This window comes from Ictalurus punctatus, chromosome 10 (assembly GCF_001660625.3).
Source record: "Ictalurus punctatus breed USDA103 chromosome 10, Coco_2.0, whole genome shotgun sequence".
In the NCBI taxonomy this organism is placed as follows: domain Eukaryota; kingdom Metazoa; phylum Chordata; class Actinopteri; order Siluriformes; family Ictaluridae; genus Ictalurus; species Ictalurus punctatus.
In genome coordinates this window covers 23,129,826-23,154,730 of record NC_030425.2, presented here as the reverse complement: position 1 = coordinate 23,154,730, position 24,905 = coordinate 23,129,826, and the positions used below count along the sequence as shown (strand labels likewise).

The following is a 24,905-nucleotide window of genomic DNA, read 5'->3' as shown; positions in this document are numbered from 1 at the left end:
GCTCAAAGAGACGTAGTGCATAGGCTTGATCATGGTCTCATGCACATAGCAGCTGGACAAACTCTGGGCATGAACACACTATGTGACCTGCCCAAGACAAATCATTCCAAGAAGGAAGACTTTGAGAAGCGACAATCTTCGTGAAATTGTAACAGCATCACCGGCAGTACTGGGGCACTTGAATTTGAATGCCAACATGAAACCGCAGAGAGTATGAAAGCTTGTAGGCTTGCAAAGTTGTTTTTGTCTTCTCGCAGCCCTCCGAGATGTCATCTCCACATTAACTTTAATATGCCATGACTAATCTACATGCAATTAAAAATATCTCAATTTGAATGTTGCCACTGAAATCAGGCCTCGTCACAAATTTACACAGGAAAGGCCACAGGCTGCCTTTTGATTTGTCTCTTGCTAGTGAGACTGAACTAAACATGATCAGCACATTGCTCATTTAGCATTTTCTTTTTCACTCTCATCAAGGCTTTAATAAATTGTGCAGCGCATGCTCTTTCAGAAAGACAATCCAACCTGTTTCTAGTGGTCTAAAAAAGCCCTGGAGGACTCGTCTGTCAGGAAACTGAATTCTCAGCACCACCTGTAATACAGGAGGATTAAAATAGCGTTAAATAAAGGGTTACTGATTATGTAAATGAAATAACAGCAGTCATATAAGAACAGGTGGATAGCTCAAAAAGGTGACCTACAAATCCATGCTCAAGTGAACACTATTCAAGTAAACCACAAGAGGAGTGAGCTCCATGGGCAGGAGAGCCGGGATCAGAGTACTGAGATGGACAAGAAGGAGGCTCACCTTGGGATACCTATCTATCTTCTCTTTCTTCTGAGCTTCCCTTAAAGACTGAGTCATCAGAGGGGCCTCCTCCAACACCCTCCTGAGAGACAGAGAGAAAACAAACACTAAAATAAATAAATAAAAATACTACTAAAAAAAGTGCTGGAAGACAAATACCCATTAAAAACAATTATGCAGAAAAGTATCTGATTACTGATTCAGAGATCGTTAATAATGTAATTCTGAGAATTACAGGCTGGCATGTGGGCGGACATGAAAGGAAGATGGCGACAGAGAGAACCTTGTGGGTTCCTTAATTTTATGGTTCATAATTAGAACCAATTAAGTGGCAGAAACCTTGTCATCAGCCTGTCTGATCCTCCAATGGTGCAATAGCAAACCCGCCACCAATTAAGCGGAGTGGGCGGAACACCTTGGGGCGCCTGGATCCAACCCAGAACAAATATCAAGTCAAGTCAAGTGGGTTTTTAATCACCATTCCTCTATATAGCTTACATAGTATACATTGGAATGAAATGACAGTTCTTCAGGACCATGGTACAACACGGAACAGTGTGAAACGAGTGAAAAACAATAAATACACAGGGCAATAGATACACAGAACATGGCCTGTAAACTATTGAGTAATGTAGCAGCAGAAGTATTGCAGCAATACTGGCAGCAAAAATGAGTTCCATATTATAAAGTGACTGATGCAGATATGAAAAGTGCAGTGTGCAGTACTATTGAGTCTTACTGGGTTAGTGTAAATATCATTACAAATAAGTTAATTAGCGTGAAGAGTTTCCCTGCTCAGGGCAGGAGAACTGTGTTGACACACAATTTCAAACTAAACATTTAGCATTCACTCTGCACGGGTCATCGGCGGTACATGTAAATAACGATGTACAATATGGTAGTTGCTCTGGACCCTTTATAACATTTACTCCATGGGTACCTGGACTAATTTTGAAGTTTAAAGTTATGTGAATCATTCAAAATTCCACTATGAGCTGGTAAACACGAATCATTATGGTTATTTGAATTGAACTCACTTATTTATACCCGATACTGCATAGATCGATAGAATGATATGTATATGAAACATGTATAGGAAACATTTTGCGTGACACTTCTTTTACCCGTTAGCCACAGGAGCATCAGTGCAACGTTAAAAGATGCAAATGTCAGTCTCCAGACATTTGTGGTAAATGGAAACTGGCATTTCAAATGACATTTTTCATGCCAGACTGTTCCTTTAAGAAGTAAGGTACTGTGTTAATATATAAAAACAAAATCAAAAACTTTAATTAGCACAAGCACCACCATCCACACACACACGGACGCAAGCAAAGGCAAAACAACAAATACCACCACAAAAACACAGAGCAGACACAGACATGCACTACACAAAGACAGACACACTCAGCGGATCAAAGAGCCGAGACAGAGATGAGGCCTTTGGTCACAGAAGCATGTCTGCTGTGGTAACACTCAAATGGTATTATGCACGCATAGCAAACAAAAAAACATGCAAAACACACACACACACACACACACACACACACACACACACACACACACACATATCTCTGATAGTCTCCCTGTGCAGCCTGCATGGAGACACGCTCATAAAAATAAAAAAAAATCCTAAAGGATAAGACAGAGACAGAAAGCGATGTTTTTGTCGTGCACCAGTGTGTGTGTGTGTTTGTGTGTGTCAGTTGGGTTGGAAGGCAGTAATTTAGAGCCAGAATAACTCTCCTGCTTCCAAATGAAAGCCTGTTTGAAGAGTACAGCATGCATGGGTGGAGGGCAAAGGTCACCAAACCACAAGAGCGCACGCCTCTCTCTGCCGCCGTCTCCAGAGCTTGTGTTCCTCTTGATCATTCCCAAACACGATGCGTGTCGTCATGTTCAAAGCAGTTATAGTGTAATCATGTACCTGATAGGATATCGGCAAGTAAATGTTTACAAAAATAATAATAATTTTTTAAAAAATGCAAAAATAAATAAAGTGCTTTTTAGAATATCTGATTAGTGGTGGCTCCTCTCCATTAATGGATGGGAAATTGTGCACTGCAATACATGAGTATCAACGGTGGACAATTCAATAACCTGGGCGCAGCGCACAAGAAAGTTACATGTCCGGTGTGTATTCATTTTTATTCTAAGTTGCCTGGAGGGCAGGTAGACTCATAAGGCTAGCAGACATCAGCGTTCTTCTCTTGCTCATCAACAAAAGAAGAAAAAAATAATCCCTCCTTGGTACTGACTTGCATGAAACAAACGTTTTCTAAAGAAACAAAATGCACACAGGGACGCAATGCACATCGATGATGTACCCTACTCAATCTGAATTCCACTAGACACATCGCTGTTTACTCCTTGAATTAATTCATTTGTGCAAGGCAAAGCTGCCATATAACTCTCCAGCTTACCACACACGGTCACTTCATGGGTAAACAAGTCGAGAAAAAAACAAAGCTAGGTAGACTTAAATAATATCTTTTAAAGGTGATATGAAGCAAAATTTATAATTTTTTTTATTTAAAAACAAAAAACAAAACAAAAAAGAACACCGCTCATAGCCAAACACAAACCTTGCTGACTTTTTGTCAACCGTACAAACAGGATATGCTGCATCACACGTTCTTAGAAAAGAATAATGACTATGACCAAGGCATCCAGGAATTCATATACTTGTATACTGCATTAAGCCAGCTAGCGTCTAACATTATACTTTATTACATTATGTTAGCTAGAGTTTAGTGTAGATAATTATTTTTCCAGGCAACCAAAAATTGTGACTAGACAGTACACGTAAGAGCGTCGCTTGCCTCTGGGAAGGGTTGATGAATGTATGATTTGTCCACCACCTAGAAATTGCACATGGTATTATTATTATTTATTACAATATAGCGCTTTTCTACTTTGCATTTGTCCAGTAAGAGAGTTCGATTTCTTACAAGAGAATTCATTCAAACATTAATGATACTATCTTTCTGCTGGGAAAAAATAAATAATAAAAAATTCACCAATGCTACTGCCCAAAAAATGCTGCAAATGTGTTCATCTCGTTATAGCAGAGCTCAGTAATTCCACGCCTGGTCAGAATAACAAGACAGACAACAGAAAAAAAAAAACTGTAGCTGCCTTGCTTACTTTTTCGCAAACTTGTACGCAGTATTGAATATGTACTACTTGGTTAGGGCAATCCTATAATTCTGTTCACTGGAGTTCCATAAATGCGTGAAATACAATTAATAAAAATAATCCAACCAATATTATGGATATTATAAAACCATGATAAGATGTGGGGTGCTTGCAAACTCATCATCTTCACTGAATACACACCGCTCACTCTTCAGCTGCGAGAACCTCTTCCTCACATCGTCCACCGTCACCTCAAAGAACTCGTCTGGCAGCTCCTTGTCATCACGCTGCCGCTGTGCTGCCGTGTCCAGGTGGAAGACAAGCGGCTCCCTGTCCACCGGCTGCAGCATTAAACAGGTAGAGGGGAAGCACACTTAATTATCCATTCAACAAGTATTCATTAAAGGCACCATAAATATATTGAATATGTCTTTTATTAATAAATTCTTTCAGCAGGAGCTAAAAACTTATTCAAAAATCTTAGTATTAACCATGTGACAAGAAAATGTTATTGTGTCAAAATATACAACAGCCTATTGTGTTGTAATATGCAAATGAAGGGCATGCAGGAACAGATCACTGGATTGTAAGTGAAGCGTTATTTGGACTCCTGGTATGTGTGTGTTTGTGTGTGTGTGTGTGTGTGTGTGTGCGTGCATGCATGTCTAAGAGCATGGACACTCCTGACAACTGTAGTGTCACCAAGTTATGCCTGCCAGATACGTCTGTTCTACCTCCAGATATTCCTCTGCATCCTCCGCATCCTTTGCCCTGCATGTGGCAAGAGAAGAACGCTGCAAACCAAAAAAAGAGAAAAAGAAGATCAAAGGCCAGCAAAAACAGAGGATGAGAGAAACCCAAATGGACCACATCCTTCTGTTCTAGATTGAGAAGTGACAGCACCGTTATTTACTATGGGTTTAACTGAGTGAAAAGAGATGGAAAGAAAGATATGAATGTCCCATGTGACTGGGAGAGTCAGATTGTTCACGAAGATTTTCCTCTGCCTGTGCATGTAGGATCATGTGCGTGTTTGCTTATGTGTGACAATATCTTCCTTCTGTTAAGGCATGTCTGAATAGACACAACAGCCATGAATGGATTTTCCATCACAGCTTCTACTTCAAAGCGAGAAGCACATTAGCAATCAAGCAATCAAGAAACCAAAAAAAAAAAAAAAGAAAAGAAAAGAAACCGCTTATAGGATGAGGATATGATAATCTCTCTTACACTACAAACAATGACATCAATTCAGTATCAAAATGACCTCAAACTGAAAGAAATACATCTATTCTGTAAATAGGAATTAAATCATGCAGACAGGCATCTAATGAAGGAAGGAGTCGTTTAGGGGAGTTTACTAAACAAGATAAAACGTTGTTAGTTGAGAATAGGGGTGTGTGCTATGACAGCATGATTGTGTTATCTCAAAAAAGATTATTTTTCTAAGAGTATTGCTGGTATTGTCCAGTTAGTTTTAAAATCTTTTTTTTAGTCATCTGAGAAAATTACTCCACTTATCTTCAGGAGATTACAAGTAATCGAATCCCGACGACACCACAGCTATCAGACAGTATAATTGGTGCTCTCTGGGTGGAAAGGATGGCGTTACTTTGTTCCCTGTTCAACAAATGAACCCCATAAACCTGGAGCTGAAAAAAAACATGGATTTGGTTTTAGTCTCTCTGCCTCTTACCTGGACTTCATGGCTCGGTTTGGCCTTCTTGGCTTTTGGAGGCCCACTGGAGAGCGGTGAGGAAGAGGATGACACCGGTAAAGGGCACTCTTTCTGTTCATCACCTCCAGATCCTCCAAGCCTCTGCCCACCACCAGAGAAAGGCACAAAGTTGCTGGGCGTAGCTGAGTGGGAATTATATTTGTGGGACGGCCCTGCTTGCTCTTCATCCACTTGTGGCACAGAACTGGCCTCCTGAGGCATCTGAATATCAGCTTGCCTGATTTTGGGCCGCACAACTTGCTGATAGTTTCTAGACGGCTCTGCCTGCTCCTGTTTGACAGGAAGTGCCTGGCACATTTGGGCAGCAGATTCGGGGGATTGAGAGGGTGGACTAGGGGTTTCGATGGGCACTGGGGCAGGTGTGGGCTCATCTGGCAGATCAGAGTGGTGCATGGTGTTAACAGCAGGAGGAGACTGGGATGCTGGGGCAGCTGTGTTGGTTGGTGTCGCAGCTGTCTCCATAGGCTCATTGTTCCCTGGAGTGTTACTTGCTTTCAGTACATACCTGAGAAGAGAGGTATAGAAAAGAGAAGAAGAGTCCGTTTCAGCATCTTAATCCAAAAGTGACACTCTCACTGCCTGCACACACGATTTCTCTCAGGTATCAGATGTCTCGGATAACGTCTACCTTTTGCCATTTCATATTTAAAGCACCCAAGTGTACTGCATTCAGATGTTGTTTTACCTAATTGTGTCAATCCTGAAAACAGGTAGCTTGCACTATGCAATCCCACCCCCCTCAGATATTGCTAAACCCCTTGGCCAGTAGTTCTTACTCCCAAATTCTATAGCACTACTCAACAGATGTGCTGTTATAAGCAAATAATCAATGATATGATGGGGTGGTGTGATGAGGCCCTAAAGTTTATTTGAAATTATTCACAGCCGTGTTGACGTGTTCTGTTGTTCTTATACCACAGCAAGTTCCCAAAAATTAATTTAATTTATTAACAAATGACATTAATACAACGAAAGGTTGTATATTTTAACCATTAATTGTCTTGTCTGGAACAGCAGCCCCCTACCTCTTGTCTGAAACAGCACCCACCCTACCTCAGCACTCTCCTGAAGGCTTACATTCCCTCACGCAATCTGCGATCAAACAATGACCGACGCTTAGTAGTGCCTACTCAGCATGGCTCAAGGTCCTTTTCCAGAACCTTCACACTATCTGTACCTCGGTGGTGGAATGAACTTCCAACTTCAATCCAGACAGAAGAATCTGTCACTATCTTCAAAAAGCAGCTAAAGACCTACCTCTTCCGTGAGCACGTAACTATCCTCTAAAATGCCAACCACCTATTATCCTTAATAAATAAATAAATAAATAAATAAATAAATAAAATAAACAAACACCTTACTCTGGCTCTTACACCTCTACTCTGTGCACTTTGCTTTTCTAGAACTCAATTATAAATCTTGTATCGTAGCACTACTTGTATTGTTCTCCGCATGATGTATCACTTTGCTTGTATTTCCTCATATGTAAGTTGCTTTGGATAAAAACGTCTGCTAAATGAATAAATGTAATAGATATATTTAATATTTTAGAGCAGGTGTTAAAAAAAAGTACATTTCTGTCATCACTTATAACAGCTACAGATAGTTGCTCTTTCCCCAGCCACTGTTCTCACCCTTGAAGTTTTTCATTTTTAAAAAAAGAGCTGGTTATGAATCGGAACCCAAAATGACCTCCATCTTGAAGCATCTCCCTTGGGGTAAAACCTTCCGACTGTTACAAAACATTGACACTGGAGACTCCTTCCATAAATGTGAATTAAATGTCTCCTTAATGAAAAAAAAATTCCCCATATCAATGATTCTACATTTATCTTTGTTAATAACAACACATTTGTAATCTGTTTACTAATCATTTATTAACCCTTAGATTATGTGGGGTAGCTACCCTATGTCCCTGTAAATGAACTGATAGTATAGAAATCATAACAAATGAGAACAAGCACTTTAATATAAACCTGTGATTTTACTTACAGCAAGCACTACGGGCAGATCTGCTTTTATCAAAATAAAAAAATCAACACATTCTGACCAATTATAATCAGGAATTCAATATCACTGTGGTATAAAAATCATTATTGGGTTTACTGATGAATGAGTGATCTAACATGGCAACCTCTGCTAAAAAAATACAAATGTTATGCCAACATTTTCAATGAACATTACGTTAATAACCTTATTAAAATCATCTAATGGGCTCTGACCTCAGTATGACACTGCCTCCAGTCAGGCCCAGAGACCTCAGAGTGGTCCTCTTAAGAGCCTCCTCTCCACTGACCTGCAAAAGACCACACACACACACATACACACACACAAATATCAGTATCTCATCACATCCTAATAAAACCCATCACCAGATTAAAACCAACAAGGATTAAAAAGGGGATAAAAGGCAAAGTGAAGGATCCTACTTCATCTCTCATGTAAACACAGACTGGTGTGGTTCCTGGCACTTCCAGTTCAGATATTCTGCGAAGACAAAGTGAATCATGTGTCAGCCCATTTCTGACTCAGAGTAAAGCATCAAACAGCACATGCATGATTGAGATTACATTTATGAGACCTCTGGGCCATAATATACATTTTCATGAAAAAAAAAGAACACTCAAAAGCAAAAGAAACACTCAATTTGTTCCCCTCTCATTGCTGTCCACCAGAATTCCACGACTGGAAGCTTCAGTGGAAAAAAGGGAGAGAATTAAGTTGTAATGATGTCAGTGATGAAAAGCAGGCAGACAGACGAGCGAACACACTGGCTGGCAGCCAGTCCACTACAGCCAAACAAGAGCAAGACTTCAGAACAGGTGCCAAGCAACCTAGCGGCGTGGGTGAGGTCTGCTGAGAAAGAGGGTGTGGCGTGAGATCAATAGTGGGGGCTCAGAGAGGGATCGGCTGCTGTTGGAAAACACGAGTATGCCATATTCACAGTTCATACAACATGGCACACATCGAAAAACCACAGCAAAGGCACATCAAGGTTGTTGTTGATGCTGCTGATGACAAGGTCGTTCCCCACAGGGCTTTGAAGATATGGACACACAGAAAGCACTAAAATTGCCGCCTTACACAGAGTTTCCAGTTTATAAATTAGGAAATCTGTTCACCTAATAAACTGGTAACTCTCACACACACACAGTTTCCAGATTATATGGTATACTGGTCTACTGCTGTAGAGAGCATTTTGCTGGTATGATTTGTGTCCACCTGAGAGCAGGGGAAAGTTTACATGCACCCTTCTACTCTAGGAAAATTATGTTACCTACAGCAAGTAATAAGAAATTGTGCATTTCTAGTGTGTACATTTGAACTAAAACAGACAAGAGTCACCTTAAATATTAGTACTAATATGAGTACTAATATGGGGCTGAGGGGGATGTGTCAGTTAATATCAGAGTTCATCTGATTGATCACCTTTAGCCTATCCTGATGGGAGTGCACTATAAATCATGCACTATAGTCTTAACACTCACGGATATCAACCCAATTCAACACCTATGAGAGATTTTGGAGCGATTTCTTAGCTAGCGCTTTTCATAGCCATCTTAAAAACACTCAGTGAGGGAATATCTTTCTGGCAGAATGGTGTTCATTTCTTCATCAGACTTGTAGAATCTGGGCCAAGGCATATACTGTATAAGGCATGCGGTGGTCTAGCACCTAACAAAAGACACTTTATACACACATAAGTCACAAATCGATGTTGATCTTTTCCTTACTTCGTCACATTAAAATCACGCACCTAGTTTGGGGGAAGTGGCTGAGCAGATCCCATAGGCTGTGGCCACTCGGGAATGATCCCTGGAGACGAGATCCATCCTCTAATTGTAGTGCAACCCGGACCTGTGCATGAAAACCACTAACAAATCAGGATCATAACTCCAACCTGGAGTTCATCTGAACAAAGAAAGGTTAAGAGTGAGTAATACATACATATACATATACATTATATATATATATATATATATATATATATATATATATATATATATATATATATATATATATATATATATATATATATATATATATACACACACACACACACACACACACACACACACACACACACACACATACATATATACATTATAATTATATATATATATACACACACATATATATGTTATCGCAATCTTTAAATCAGTAAATTTTCACAATAAATGACTCACGTTATTTACAGTTTTGACAGTAAACCTCAGAAAAACCACTTACAGATTTGGTAAAAAAAAAGAACAAAAAAAAGAAAGAAATCCAACCAGCTGCCTGATACTAAAAAGTGCCCATGGAGTTGGTGAGGGAGAATGTATAAAACAATACAAGGATTCATCTGATGAGTTATAAATGCACTTTAGTTATGTGATAACAGGAAACTCTAAGCCTATGGGTTACTTAATAATCAGATTTCTTGCTAAATATAAAATGTACGCGCATCCACTGTTCAATTGCAATCAACCAGTAAACCGAGGGAAGGAGGAGATGAGATCAAACTCAAACATCTTGTGGTTTGCTTTGGAATTTCTTATAGTTGCAAATGGCACACAATGTGGGTTCTGGGGCAGGTCTTAACTGGTTATATTTGCAAACATTGGTAGATGACATCAGATTAATGCTATACATGAAATAAGTGATCCTATAATCGGGGCTAAAGTCCAGGTGTCTTTACAAAATCCGAAAATAGCTTTAATTTGATCAAATGATTGACATTGCTGTGTAGTATTTATATATTTGAACTGAATTATTGAAATCAAAATCACATTAGGTGTGTCGATGTACTTTGTAATATGGAAGTACTGAAATATTGGTTGGTTGTTATGACGAGAGTCCTCCGAGGCACATGAATCAAATGCACCGCATCTTTTCAACTTGCTGCTAATGCGACGTCAGGAGGCAGCATAACACTCTCTGAGGAAAGTGCTATCCAAACACTTCTCCATGCATGAGCTAACAGACACCCATGACTGGCTAGTGTAACTGTGACCGATAGGAAAGAGAGAACATGACTCCCAGAGAGCATGGCCTATTTTGCTCTCTTGGACTCGGATGGCTGTGGCATTATTGGAATTCAAACTTGCTTTTCTGTCACACCACGTAGGTGCCTCTAGAGGATATTTTTAATGCAACAGTAAATTTGCATTTATATAATATCGACAAAAATGTGCAGATTCCATTCAGTATTTCTATCTATCCATCCATTTTTCATACCACTTATCCTACACAGGGTCACAGGGGAGTCTGGAGCCTATCCCAGGGAACTCTGGGCACAAGGCGGGAGACACCAAGGAGAAGGTGCCAACTAATCACAGGGCACACACATTCAGACACTATGAACAAATTGGAGATACCAATGAGCCTACAATGCATGTCTATGAACTGGCGGAGGAAAGCCCCGAAACACGGGGAGAACCTGCTAGGGCAAGTTAGGGGTTTGTTAAGTGTTCACGGAAAAGGTGGGAGTTTAGCCGTTTTTTGAAGATAGTGACAGATTCTGCTGTCTAGTGGAAATTCATTCCACCACTGAGAGACAGTCAGTTTGAAGGTTCTGGAAAGGGACCTCATGCCTCACTGAGTAGGCACTACCAGTCGCCGGTCGTTAACTGATCGCAGGTTGTGTGAGGGGACATAAACTTCAAGGAGAGTTTTGAGGTAAGGAGGTGCTGTTCCAGACAAGGTCTTGTACGTGAGCATCGAGGTCTTGAATTTGATACGGGCAGCTACAGGAATCCAGTGGAGGGAGATGAAGAGGGGTGTGACATGGGTTCTTTAGGGCTGGTTGAAGACGAGGCGTGCTGCTGCGTTCTGAATCATTTGGAGGGGTATGATGGAGCTGGCCGGGAGGCCCGAGAGTAGTGCGTTGCAATAGTCTAGTTTTGAGATAACAAAAGCCTGGACTAGTAGCTGTGGAGTCTGTTCAGTGAGATAAGGTCTGATATTCTTGATGTTGTACAAAATGAACCTACAGGATCATACAGTTGTCGAAATGTTGTCTGTAAAGGTCAAGTTGTCATCAAAGTCACCCCAAAGTTTCTGGCAGTCCTGGTTGCTGCGAGTGTGGTTGAGCCGAGCTATACGGTGAGGTTGTGGTTGATTGAGGGGCAGGCAGGGATGACGAGAAGCAATGTTTTTGCCAAGTTGAGCTTAAGGTGGCGTTCCCTCATCCAGTTTGATGCACCAGAGATGCGTGCTGAGACAGATGGATCATCAGGCTGAAAGGACAAATAGAGCTGGGTCTCATCAGCATAGCAGTGATATGAGAATCCATGAGACTCCATCACAGGCCCCAGAGGTAGTATAATTAGAAAAGTATAAATAGGAAAGAGCAGTGGACCCAGAGCTGACCCCTGGGGGGACCCCAGCTATGAGTTGCTGAGTTTCAGATACCCTTCTCCTCTACAATACCATGAAGGATCTGCCGGAGATCATCAGCCCACTTGTCTAATACATTTTAATTTTTATAGTAACGACTCAGTCACCGGGACTTGCATGGTGGAAGCTCCACATAAATGTGTGTAAACATTGATATGAAGACATTTTCTGTGAGGAGATGTGTTTTGAAAGGGGTCTCCAATGTCATTGTAAGTTTGGTTTCTTGGCCACATGACAAGATGTTTTTTTTCCTTATTAGCTTGAAGACAGAGGAAATATACAGAGGCTTGCAAGGGAATTACTGTTTATAACTGCTATAAAATAAGTGATAACAGGAACTAACTTGTTGTGTGGACGTTCCCCAACATTAAATGTAACTGTAAACGGATAAAAATAATTTTTGGTGTTGGCAAATCGCTGTGGTCTAAAAGGAATAAACAGCTTCAGGAAGTGCTGTTAGAAGAAAATAATCAACATCTGGGTGGTAAAAGGAACTCTGTTGCCGCATCGGACCTCATCAAACTATCACAGCATCGATTATTTTCCAATAACAGCATGCCATTGTGTTTTATTCCTTAAATTACATTTATAGTTCAGAGCTAAGGAAAGGATTCTAGCTGTGCAATATGCCAAAGAGAGAACACTGCATGAAAGCAGCAGATAGATGCAGATCCTGGTCAGCGGAACAAAGCCAGTGTTTGTGCGCAGCATAAATTGCCCTGATGCAATGATTCAGCACTGGGTAAGTGCACCACAACCACACTTGGACATGAATGAACATTTCTTCCCTGTCTTACATCCCGTAAACATGAGTGAGAGGGGTGGTGTTGAGCATTAGCGGTTAGCGCTATTCCCACTGTGCTTTATAACAGCCACAGTCACCCTGGCCAGCGATCATTTCCCCTTGATCCTTCGGTCACAAATTAGGAGAGAGAGCGCAAGAGACAGATTTTGGTCTGCTTTCATCCTCTGTTCCAGAAACAAGCGCGCTCACACTCTCACACACACATACACACACAGAGCTTCTCTCTCTCCTCTGCTTACAAACACATTCTTCTGCATTCTACACATGCAGGCAGCATATGAACAATCGTGTTCATCGGTGCTTTCACAGGATAGTCAAACACATGTTTTGGACATGGGGCGTGAACCTGATCACCATTTTTAAACAGTCGTTGTTTTGTGTTCGACTGTGGGTGGCCCAGCCGGCACACATGGATGACAGAGGCTAAGGAAGGCCACCGCAGATTGACGATGTCATTAACCTTGGCCTTGCCCTCAATTTCCGGCCTTCCAAAGCCATAGAGCACTGAGACAAAGTTCTTCCAACATGTCGGCGCCACTCGTCACACCCTCAAACATCTTGCACATGTGACTAAACATTCTGTAAGTTTTAAGTCACAATTTATTTGTTCGAGTTATTTAACAACACCATAAACAAACAGCAAAGAAAAAAAAGGACAGATTACAGTGGCTGTAAACAAAACGGTCTCGTATGTATTCGGATGTGACTGTGATGGAAAATGAAACGTCAACTTCAAAACAGCAGACATGAAAAACCCTGAATGTTTAACTATAAAATCAAATGCTATGATGCATAGTATCTGCAGAAGATCTCCTGACGGTCTTTCATAAGCTTCAAAAACAAAAGCTTGAATATGCCTCCTCTTGCCTAAATAACAGTGCAAACCCTGACAAGTAAAGATGCCACCAATAGTTCTTGTCAATTTCTTCCACTGACATGGTGCAATTGATCTAGAGTTCATGGACTATTTTGGTGTTTCACCTGCTATTCCAAATAATTCCTTAAAGTATGTTAAAGAATTGAGGTTGGGTGATTGTGTAGCCCAGTTCCTTCATAATTGTCGAACAAGTCACACACCGATTTGGCACAATGTACGCTACACATGTCATTATGAAACTTGGGAGAGTCAGTGTTGCATTCTGCTAGTACATGAAGGAAAAAAAGTCCATCCGCTTTTGTGACCATCTGCTTTTATGAAGGTTATACCCGTCCAGGTGTTTAACTTCTTGACATTGCATAACAAGGCGCTCCTATTGTTAACAGTGACTTTTTTTTCTGTTAAGCTTAAGGTGTAGTTTCAGTGGACAGGAGATTCCCATAATGCACTGCAGGTTTATAAAATATTAAAAGTGGATAAATTCATGCCCATTTCTCTTTTTATGAAATATATTAATACTGAAGTGTACCTGTTTTCACTACAAGCACTTTTACAAATTCTGTAAACTAGTGTCTATCTATGTGGTACTGTAATGCCTTTGCTTTTGTCTGTTATTCAACTTTATTTCCTCCCCCCTCCCCTTTCACTTTGTGTTTCAATCCTCTTCCAGTGGCTTTGCCGTTTGCCAGGCCACTATAGTAAATAAGATCTTGTTCTTAATGACTTGCCTGGTTAAATTCATTTATTCATCCATCTTCAGTAAGTGCTTTACCATGGTCAGGGCCGCAGCAGATCCAGAAACTATCCCTCGAACACTTGGCATTCAAAAACTTCAGTTTTTGCATCGTTTATTGTACTACAGTTTTCATTTAAAATTAATTCAATTTACTTTGTTGGCCATCAATATACACACACTAAAGCATAATGACAAAGCAAGAACTTTAACAAACTCACTTATTAAAAATCAAAATTTGAAATCCCTCATTTTGGGTACCCAGATCCTTTATTTCATATTTTATATATAGCTTTGGGTCTTCTTGGGAAAGTATCCACAAGCACTGCACACCTAGATTTGGGCAGCTTCTGCCATTCTTCCTGGCACATACACTCAACCTCAATTAGATTTGATGGGGAGTGTCTGTAAATCTTCGGGTCTCTCCACAGATATTTAATGAGGTTCAAATCTGGGCTTTGGCTGGGCCAATGAATGATATTCAGAGACTTGTTCCAAAGCCACTTCAGTGTTGTCTTTGCTGTATGCTTTGGGCCACTGTCGTGCTGAAATGTGATCCTTTGCCTCAGTTGAAGGTGCTGTGCACTCTGAAGCAGGTTTTCTTCAAGGACCTGTCTGTATTTAACTGCATTCATCCTTCCCTCAATTCTGACCAGTCATCCCATTCTGTCCGTGCCACAGAGAAGCACCCCACGATGCTGACAACACCATGCTTCAGCAAAGGGATGGAATTAACTGTCTGGTTTTCGTCAGATGTAGCACTTTACATAGTTACAGACGTGGACAAATTTGTTGGTACCCTTCCACAAAAAAAAGAAGAACCCACAACTTTCACTGGAATAACTTAAAACTGATGGACGTAATTAGCATCCATGATTGTTTACTCCATATTTAATAAAAACTAGACTTTGCTTTTGATTTTTTGGTTTAACAGAATATTTTAAATAAGAAAACAAATTAAAATGGCATGGACAAAAATGATGGTACCCTTAACTTAATATTTTGTTGTACAACCTTTAGAGGCAATCACTGCAAACAAGTGATTTCTGTAGCTATCAACGAGACTTCTGCACCTGTCAACAGGTAGTTTGGCCCGCTCTCCCTGAGCAAACTGCTCCAGCTGTCTCAGGTTTGAAGGATGCCTTCTTCAGACTGCATGTTTCAGCTCTTTCCATGGATGTTCAATAGGATTCAAATCAAGGTTCACAGAAGATCACTTCAGAAGAGTCATTGTTTTGTTCTTATCCATTTTTGGGTGCTTTTAGCAATGCATTTTGGGTCATTATCCTGTTGTAGGACCTGAGACAGACAGGCAGACAGCCTTTGAACGCTGGGCAGTAGGTTTCACTCCAAAATTTCTTGATAGTCTTGACATTTGAAGCTTCATTTATTCATCAGTGGATATAGAGCTGATGTGACTTCCCAAAAAGCTACAGTTTTGTCTCATCTGTCCAAAGGACATTCTCCCAGAAGCATTGTGGATTGTCAATATGTATTTGAGCAAATTCCAGTCTTGTTTTTTTATGTTTTTCTTTCAACAGTGGAGTCCTTCTAGGTCTTCTTCCATTGAACCCACTGTTGCTCAAAAAGCGCTGGATAGTGCGATCAGAAACTGATGTACCTTCAGCTTGGAGTTCAGCTTGTATCTCTTTGGAAGTTTTCCTTGGCTCTTTGTCTACCATTCGCACTATCCTTCTGTTCAATCTGGGGTTGATTTTCCTCTTAGCCTTTACCTTTAACATGCTTATCAATAATTTTCTTTCTGATCTCCTCAGACAACTCTCTCCTGCTTTTTCTGATCCACGTTAAGGCTGGTGCACACGATGATACGAAACAGCGGAGGACTACTTTTCTCCCATTTAAATCAACTGAATGACTGATTCCAAGATTGAAGACGTGCATGATAAAATGCTGGTTTGAAATATCATTATAATCTAATTATTTATAATCTTTTCTAGGGGTAACAACAAATCTATCCATTTTAGAATATCTTCGTAGAATAACCATCATTCATCTCTTAACAGTTTATTTGCTTTACTCTATAACATACCATGCCAGTATAAATAAGACTTGCCTTTTAAATTTCCATCACTTTTAAAGACAAATTAAGCACTGTTTCAATGAGTGGTAAGGGTACCAACACATTTGTCCACATCTGTACATTTCCTTTTACCAGGCCAGACACTCATACTCCTTTGAATGCCTTTTACTTGGAAATGGCTTCTGTCTAGCCACTCTACCATAAAAGGGTGATTGATGGAGTTTTTCTAAAAACCTCAGTATTTTTGGTAGGTTCTCAAATATCTAATGGAGGACTACTGAAGACTCTGTTGGAATAGCCAATGGGCTCTAGGTCACCTCCCTGACTAAGGCCATTCAAGCCTGGTTACCGAGTTTGGATAGCTCTAGGAAGAGTACTGGGTGCCCAAACCTTTAGAAATGGGTTTATATGGAATTTTCTTCATCTATATAAACAATCCCAGAACTAAATGATTTAAGCTTTATTACAATCAGTTCTAATAAGAACTCTTCTTTCAAAAATTGGTGCTTTGGAAACATCCATTAACCGTCACCCATAATCAGAAAGGCTTGAAGTAATTAGTTTCTTCCACAAACAAGCAATCAGCTGCAACCAATATGAGATCTTGTCAGAAAGAGGGGGCGTGTTCATGGAACCTGCTCGACAGCTGTGCCAACTTCAGGCCAGTTCTAAGATGGCACTCCATGACACAAGCCAGAGGCAGGAGATAGAGGCTGTTTATGAACTGCTTTAAGACTTGAAAAGGATGCCATGGCCATCTCACACCCGACAAGACCCAGCCACATGGCCCTGTAATGTGGACGCCTAATTACGCCAGCACACAAACAGAAACGGAGGGAGAGGTGTATGAGTGTATGTGGTTAGGAAAAATGCATGTAAATGTTCAAAGCAGACAAATAAATGTTTTGGAACACGAACTCAAACAAGGCGCTGATTATTTTTATGACTTCTTGTAGCTTTACTGCCATGTTGTAGCAGTAAAGTGGGAGCACACGTTGTGTTCTGGACACAGGGATAGCTATGTAAATCAATCACACAGCACCACGGGGTTTAAGCACTTTCTCTCACGAATCAACCCACAATAGAGGACACCACACACTCTCCTTAAATCATATAATTTATGCCAGCATTACAATCCATATGGTGGAATGAGGCGAAGTCACTTTCTAATGTGCAGGCAGTCACGTGTCAGCAAGTACTGTTGCAACTAGATTCTTCAGTCATAATATACTCTAGCTTTTCCACAATACACATTGAACAGTTTGGAAATTTAAATACAACTTTCTAGTAATGCACCATATGAGTGAGCTTCATCACAATGTCTTGAGCAGCTTGATGCAGTCCCCTCCAAAACTATTGGAATGGCAAGTCCAATTCATTTGTTTGTGCTATGCACCAAAGACATTTAGATTTGAGACAAGAGTTTAGGATTTCAGATTTTATTTCCTGGTATTTACATCTAGATGTGTTAAACAACATAAAACCGAACCTTTTCTATCAGACCACCCCATATTTAGGCAAGCAAAAATATAGGAACAGATAAGTCTTGAAGTAAATAACACTTAATATTTGGTTGCATATTTGGGGGGTGTTTACCTTAACCCAATTGACTATTGGGTTAAGGTCTGGTGATTGACTTGGCCAGTCTAAAAAATTCCACTTTCCCCAACAGTTATTTGAGTTGGCAGTGTGTTTTGGATCATTGTCTTGCTGCATGATGAAGTTTCTCCCGATTAAAAATGGATGCATTTCTTTCTGTAATTTGGAAGACAAAATGTTCCTGTAAACTGAATTCATTTTGCTGCTACCATCAAGAGTTTAAATAAAGATTAGTATCAATAAAGATCAATAAAGATTAGTGATCCTGTACCATAATACTACTATGAAGCCATGACACTACCTCTACCATGTTTCACAGATGAGCTTGTATGTTTTGTATCATGAGCAGATCCTTTCCATCTCCACAATTTGGACTTTCCATCCCTTTGGTAGAGGGTAACCTTGGTTCCAGAACTTTTTGGGCTCAACTCTGTATTTCTTTGTGAATTCCAATCTGGCTTTCTGATTCTTACTGCCTATGGTTTGTATCTTGTGGTACGGCCTCTATATTTCTGCTTTCAAAGTCCTCTCTGCATTGTGGATTGTAATACCATCACCCCTGCCCTGTGAAGGATGTCACTCAATGCGTTTACATGGACAACAATAATCTACTCTTAACCCGATTAAGACCATACAGTAATTAAAAAACTACCATGTAAACAGCAATTTTTAATTACCTTAATCTAATTAAGGTCATACTTGAAGTAAGCGATAATCGAATTAAGACAGGTGGAGTACTCCTGTTTTAGTCGCATTATGGACGTCTATTACAGACATGTAAACACCTTAATCACATTATGAACGCTGTGTGAGTTTTCACAGCATTTTGCGACAGGGCATGATTACACACGGCAGTTTTACGGCGAACAAGAGAGTTCGGCTGTGTCCCAAACCGCATACTTGTCTACTATAGGCCTGTAGTGGGGGAAAAATACATGTATCTCGGCTACTATATAGGCCATAAGTACGCAGTTTGAGATGCAGCCCACAGCTTCAAGCAGTTGTCTATTTGCACGTATAGCATGACAAATAATTAACTGTACTTAAAGCGTTCGTAAAAAAAAAAATGTAAACAAAAACACCCAAAACTGTATACGGTGCTGTAACGAAGACGAACTGTATCTTGATATGTGAAATCCTGGAGGGACGTTGGACAGCGTGGCGCGGTGACGTAATGACGCGGGCTGTTAATCTAATTATGTTTTATAACATGTAAAACGGGAACATGACAGGAGTATTCTAAAAGCGACTCATGTAAACATCACATTATCATCTTAATCAGAGTAAGGTCAGTAATTAGATTACTGCTGTCCTTGTAAACGTAGTCACTGACTGTTGTTTTTAGGGTTTTCTTCACAGCTCTCACAATGTTTCTGTTATCAGCTGTTGTTTTCCTTGGCTGACCCATTCGGTGTGTGTTGCTCAGTACACCTGTGGTTTCTTTCTTTTTCAGGACATTCCAAATTGTTGTATTGGCTATGCCCAATGTTTGTGCAATGCCTCTGATTAATTTTCCCTCTTTTATCAGCTTTAAAATGGTTTGCTTTTCTCCCATAAACAGCTCTCTGATCTTCATGTTGGCTTATCCTTTTTTTAACAACAAATGCAGTCTTCACAGGTGAAACAGAAGGCTAAACCGAAGAGAAGATGTTCAGAGCTATTTATTTTTTAAACAATCAATCTAACAGGACACACCTGGCTAACAAGAAACAGTCAGTCAGTCACAAGTTCCACAATTTTTGCTCGTCAACAAACTGGGTGGTCTGATATAAAATGTGCTATGTTCTATGTCGTTTAACACACCTTCATAAAGTTACCAGGAAATAAAATCTGAAATTCTAAACTATTCTTACCTCCAAAAACATCATTAAGAACTTCTCAGATAGTTCTATTCAGAAATGTATGAGATTATTTGTTGAGAGATTGTGATTTCGAATCCTGACAGTGCCACTGATATCTTCCCTGTCAATCACAATGCCACTAGCCAATCATGGGCATCTGTATGCAGAGGCAAGCAGATAGCATTTATCAGAGTGTGTTATGCTGCCCTTTGAGGCAACATGAGCAGCAGTTTAAAAAATGCAGTTGATTGACTTGGTAGAGACCAGGAGTTCATGGAACTGTTTTGTAACCTAAATACAGTCGTGAAAAAATAATTACACCCCATGGAAATTGTTGGTTTTTGTGACATTTGTACAAGCAAATATTTGATCCTCTTTGAAACAGTGCCTATTAATAAAGGTGACATGCTCACATAAAATTGACATTTTGAAGTAATTTTCACAATTTAAATTAACCAAAAAAAAACAAAAAAAAACAAAACAAAATCAGTCACATTGAAAAAGTAAGTACATTTATCACACCTTCAAATCCATAAGATAAGAATCAGGTGTTCAAGATTGGGTGCCAGTGATCAACACCTGCTTAGGGAGTGCATATCTAGTGTCTGGTGTTCCCTTTGCTATTGAGGTGTGTGGTGTCATCATGCCAAGATTTAAAGAGTGCTGTAAGGCCTTCAGACAAAGGTTGTGGATGCCTAGGAGTCTAGCAAGGGATTTAAAAAAGACCTCCAAATTATGTGAAACACATCATTCCACTCCCGTGACCCTGAAAAGGATTAAGCGGTATAGAAGATGGATGGATGGACATCATTCCACTGTAATGAAAACTGACTGCCAATTTGTCCAGGACTGACCGTCCCAGAAAATTCAGCCTAAGAGCAGACCGTCTGATGGAAAAAGAAGTCTCCAAGAACCCCAAAAGTGCATCATGGGATCTGCTCCTAAGTCCTGCAACCGTTGGTGTCAAAGTGTATGCGTCTACAATCAGAAAGAGATTGAACAAATTTGACCTGCATGAGAGGCGTGCCAGGAAAAAGCCTTTGTAAGACAACAGTTTGCCAATGAGCATATAGGCAAAGAACAGGCCTTTTGGAATAATGTGCTCTGGACAGACGAATCAAAGATAGAGTTGTTTGGCCACAGTAACAGCAGACATGTTTGGTGCAGAACAAAGACAGCTTTTCAGGAGAAGCATGGTGGTGGAAATGTTATGGTTTGGGGTTGCATCACTGCCTCAGGGAACAACTTGCATTCAATCAATTATGAATTCTGCATCATATCAAAAAATGCTTAAAGATAATGTGAGGCCATCTGCCCGAAAGTTGAAGTTGAACCCGGAAGTGGACCTTTCAGCAGGATAATGATCCTAAACACACTAACAAATCCACCAAGTAATGGCTCAAAAAGAAGAAATGGAGGGTTATGGAATGGCCTAGTCAAAGCCCAGATTTGAATCCCATTGAAGTGTTGTGGGGGGATTTGAAACGGGCAGTACATGCAAGAAAACCCTCAAACATCTTGCAGCTGAAAGAATATTAGATGGAAGAATGGTCCAAAATTCCAGCAAACCTGGTGGACAAGTATGCTGCCCTGGGCTGGGTGCCAACTCATCGCAGGGCACGATCATACACACACTTACACACCCATTCACACACTACAGATAATTTATAGATGCCAATCGGCCTACAATGCATATCTTTGGACTCTGGGAGGAAACCGGAGTACTTGGAGGAAACTCCCGAAGCACGGGAAGAACGTGCAATCTCCGTGCACACAGAACGGAGATATGAATCAAACTCCCAACCCCGGAGGAATGAGGCAAACATGCTAACCACTAAGTCACTTAAATGAAACCACAGCAACCGGGACCAAGATAATTTATTGAAGATGAATAAATGAATATCCAATATGCTCCCACGTTAACAAACATAACTTTTCTTCATTCCATGACCTTTCACGCCTGATCCCACCCACATGAATGTAAAAACTGCCAGCTTTGTCTGACAATTTTTTGGGGGGCCCTGCAGGATCCCAATCATGATGTACAGAACGGTCTCTGCTTTCAGGGTGGGTGGCATGGCATTACTTTCTCCCCTGTCCATTACAGCAAAACTCATAATGTATCAAATGTATCAGACTCCTTTATGTACAGTGCTGTGAAAAAGTATTTCTTCTTATTTTGTGTACATCTCATACTAAATTGTTTCAGAAATGAACGCAAAATCTAAGATAAAACCAAGGCAAACTGAGTAAACACAACATCCAGTTCTTATTTACTTTTTTTTATTTAAGCAAAAAAAAAAAAAAAGGTTATCCAACACCTATTACCCATGTGAAAAACTAATCGCCCCCTTACACGTAAAATCTGGTTGTGCCACCTTCAGCAGCAATAACTACAACCAGAAGCTTCCGATAACTGGAGATCAGTATCATTCTTTCACTTACTTCTAGGACTAGGACTTATTCCTATGCTTTGGATCATTGTCCTGCTGCATAATCCAGTTGCGCTTGAGTTTCAGATGCTTTTTCACAGCGCTATAGAACATCTTAGACAAGCATAATCAGCTTTTACATTAAGCATAATTCTACCCTCTATGCAAAGCATCCCGAAGTTTGAAGGCAAAATTGCACAAGCAAGCTTGAAGTTAACCCTAGTGCAAACTACATGATTTTATCCATTGATGGATAATCCACTCATTTTGAGAGACACGATTTTTTGGGGAAAGATGATTAAGGCACCAATACTTTCAAGCATGTTTGAGTTTCTCAGTGATGAATCATGTACTGTGAACCCCTCGGCCACTAGTTGCGAGTCCACTGATGAGAAACAGTCAGTGAGAGTCTGAGAGGAAATCAAATTCATCCGCTCTCATAAACAGCTAATCCCTGAATCCCAGTGTACCATTCATTCGTGTGGGAAGACAGGGACAAAATGTAAGCACAAAAATTATCACTTCAATAAGAACTTATCTGGCATGTCATACCCAAACTGTTGTTAGGAACAGCAAAAAATAAACACAAACAACATTATTCCTATCAAAGCACAGTATAAAAATAGCTACGCTTCTTTTTAACTATACGCTGCCGGCATCTCTCCATCCTAACTTTCCTCCACATTTCCTCTTATTTCTCTTTTTCCCCCCCTCACATGATATACACAGCTCTCAAGTTTATTTTCATGATATGGAGATCAGGCACGCTTTGGCATGGACCTCTCCGGGATAAATCTTGTGTAGTGTGTGCTTACTCCATAACAACAGACAACAAATCGCAAGAGATTCAAGTTGTGTAAAAGGATCAGCGATTATGAGATTCTGAAAGTCATGCAGTGTGCACTCTGCATTACAAAGATGATAATATAGTTCCACTTTAAAGATAAATAATAATATAGACTACACCTGATGTTTGTTAGTGAGACTGAGTGCCTTAATGTTAACTGAGGCAGGCATATGAAGACTTGGGTGTGTATTTATGGAAATCAATTTGGGTGGGATTTAAATGACTTGTAAGGTACATTAGCTTCTTACCTCCAGTGTAAAACTAAAGAAGCCAATGTCAGACACCAAACACTACATTTGGTGTAGAGGAAAATTGTGTAAAACAGTCCCTGCTAACACCTGTACCCCTGCTCATTCATCCAATTAGTCCAATTTATATTTCTGAAGCGGTTCATCTCTTGGGATTTTCAAGCACAATACCCTCTAAACTAAAAGAAACACCCAGTGAGTGCAAGTTCTGATAAGAGAGGTCAGAGGAGAATGGCCTGACTAGTTGGAACTGACAGGAAGGCTACAGTAACACAAATAGCCACTCTGTACTGCTGTGGTGAGCAGAAATGCATCTCAGAATGCACAACACATCCATGCTTCTAGGTGTGAATGAGTGCATCAGAGAGAGAGAGAGAGAGAGAGAGAGAGAGAGAGAGAGAGAGTGTGAGTGAGTGAGTGTGTGTGTGTGTGTGTGTGTGTGTGTGTGTGTGTGTGTGTGTGTGTGAGTGAGTGAGTGAGTGAGTGAGTGTGAGTGTGTGTGTGTGTGTGTGTGAATGTGTGAGTGCGTGCTGCGCTGCAATAGCCTGGCGTCACATCCAGGGTGTATTCCTGCCTCACGCTCAATGTTCCGAGGACAGGCTTCAGATCCATGGTCACATCAGGGCATGTGATTTTTAACAACAACAAAAACATTTTGGGGATATTTTGTCTAGATTCAGGCATGATTAAAGCAATAACAACCATAACCAGTTCATGGTCATATTACAGTTTTCAATAATTCAGTGATGTTTTCAGTTTTCAGTAATTCAGTGATGTTACAGACAAAGACCCAATTACACACCGTGCTATCTGCCCCTGCACGCTGCCTGGTGCTTGACACTATCTCCAACTTGGCATTGTTTGGCAGGCTGGCAAACCTCCACTGCAGCGTCAGGTCCAGCACATTCCTCTGAAACCTGCGGAAAGGATGGACACAAGAGGGTTAGAGACAATATGAAGTACTGAGTACACAAGCATCAGCTGTCACCAGCAAATACAAATACATGTTATCTATCTATCTATCTATTATCTATATGTATGTGTGTGTGTGTGTGTGTGTGGTGAGAGAGTGATACTGTTTCTTTGTTGCTATATCCACAATAATTAGGCAAGTTCCTCCCTGTCTGTGTGTGTGTGTTGTTACATTATGGCTAGTCATTAGTAGCTAAGCATTAGTTAGGAATATAGATAGATAAATAGAGGTTGGTGGTTTTTAATTTATATTTTGTTCACTCACTTCAGTCCGTGGTCATCTGGATTAAAACCTTGTTTCTTGCACACTTCCTCGAGAACCTGCAGGTTTTAAAAATAGCCGAGTGTCGTAAACGCAAAGAATGTTTATTTTTTTGCTATATCATGCCAACAGAGCTAACGGCGCTAAACGATTACTCACATGCGTGAGTCCCAAATTGCT

The 24,905-nt window shown here is 40.3% G+C and overlaps 1 protein-coding gene across 1 annotated transcript in view; it reads right to left on the bottom strand.

Moving 5' to 3' along the window:
* The window catches only part of aspscr1 (ASPSCR1 tether for SLC2A4, UBX domain containing), a 39,322-nt gene that overhangs the window by 14,075 nt on the left and 342 nt on the right, over positions 1-24,905 (bottom strand). The window contains exons 2-11 of the mRNA XM_017478588.3: positions 24,729-24,784; positions 24,294-24,408; positions 9,445-9,545; positions 8,117-8,174; positions 7,910-7,983; positions 5,646-6,192; positions 4,684-4,743; positions 4,151-4,290; positions 812-893; positions 529-595 (exon numbers count right to left, since the gene is read on the bottom strand). Of these exons, the coding sequence (XP_017334077.1) occupies positions 529-595; positions 812-893; positions 4,151-4,290; positions 4,684-4,743; positions 5,646-6,192; positions 7,910-7,983; positions 8,117-8,174; positions 9,445-9,545; positions 24,294-24,408; positions 24,729-24,784 (1,300 nt within the window). The remainder of the gene's footprint in view (positions 1-528; positions 596-811; positions 894-4,150; positions 4,291-4,683; positions 4,744-5,645; positions 6,193-7,909; positions 7,984-8,116; positions 8,175-9,444; positions 9,546-24,293; positions 24,409-24,728; positions 24,785-24,905) is intronic.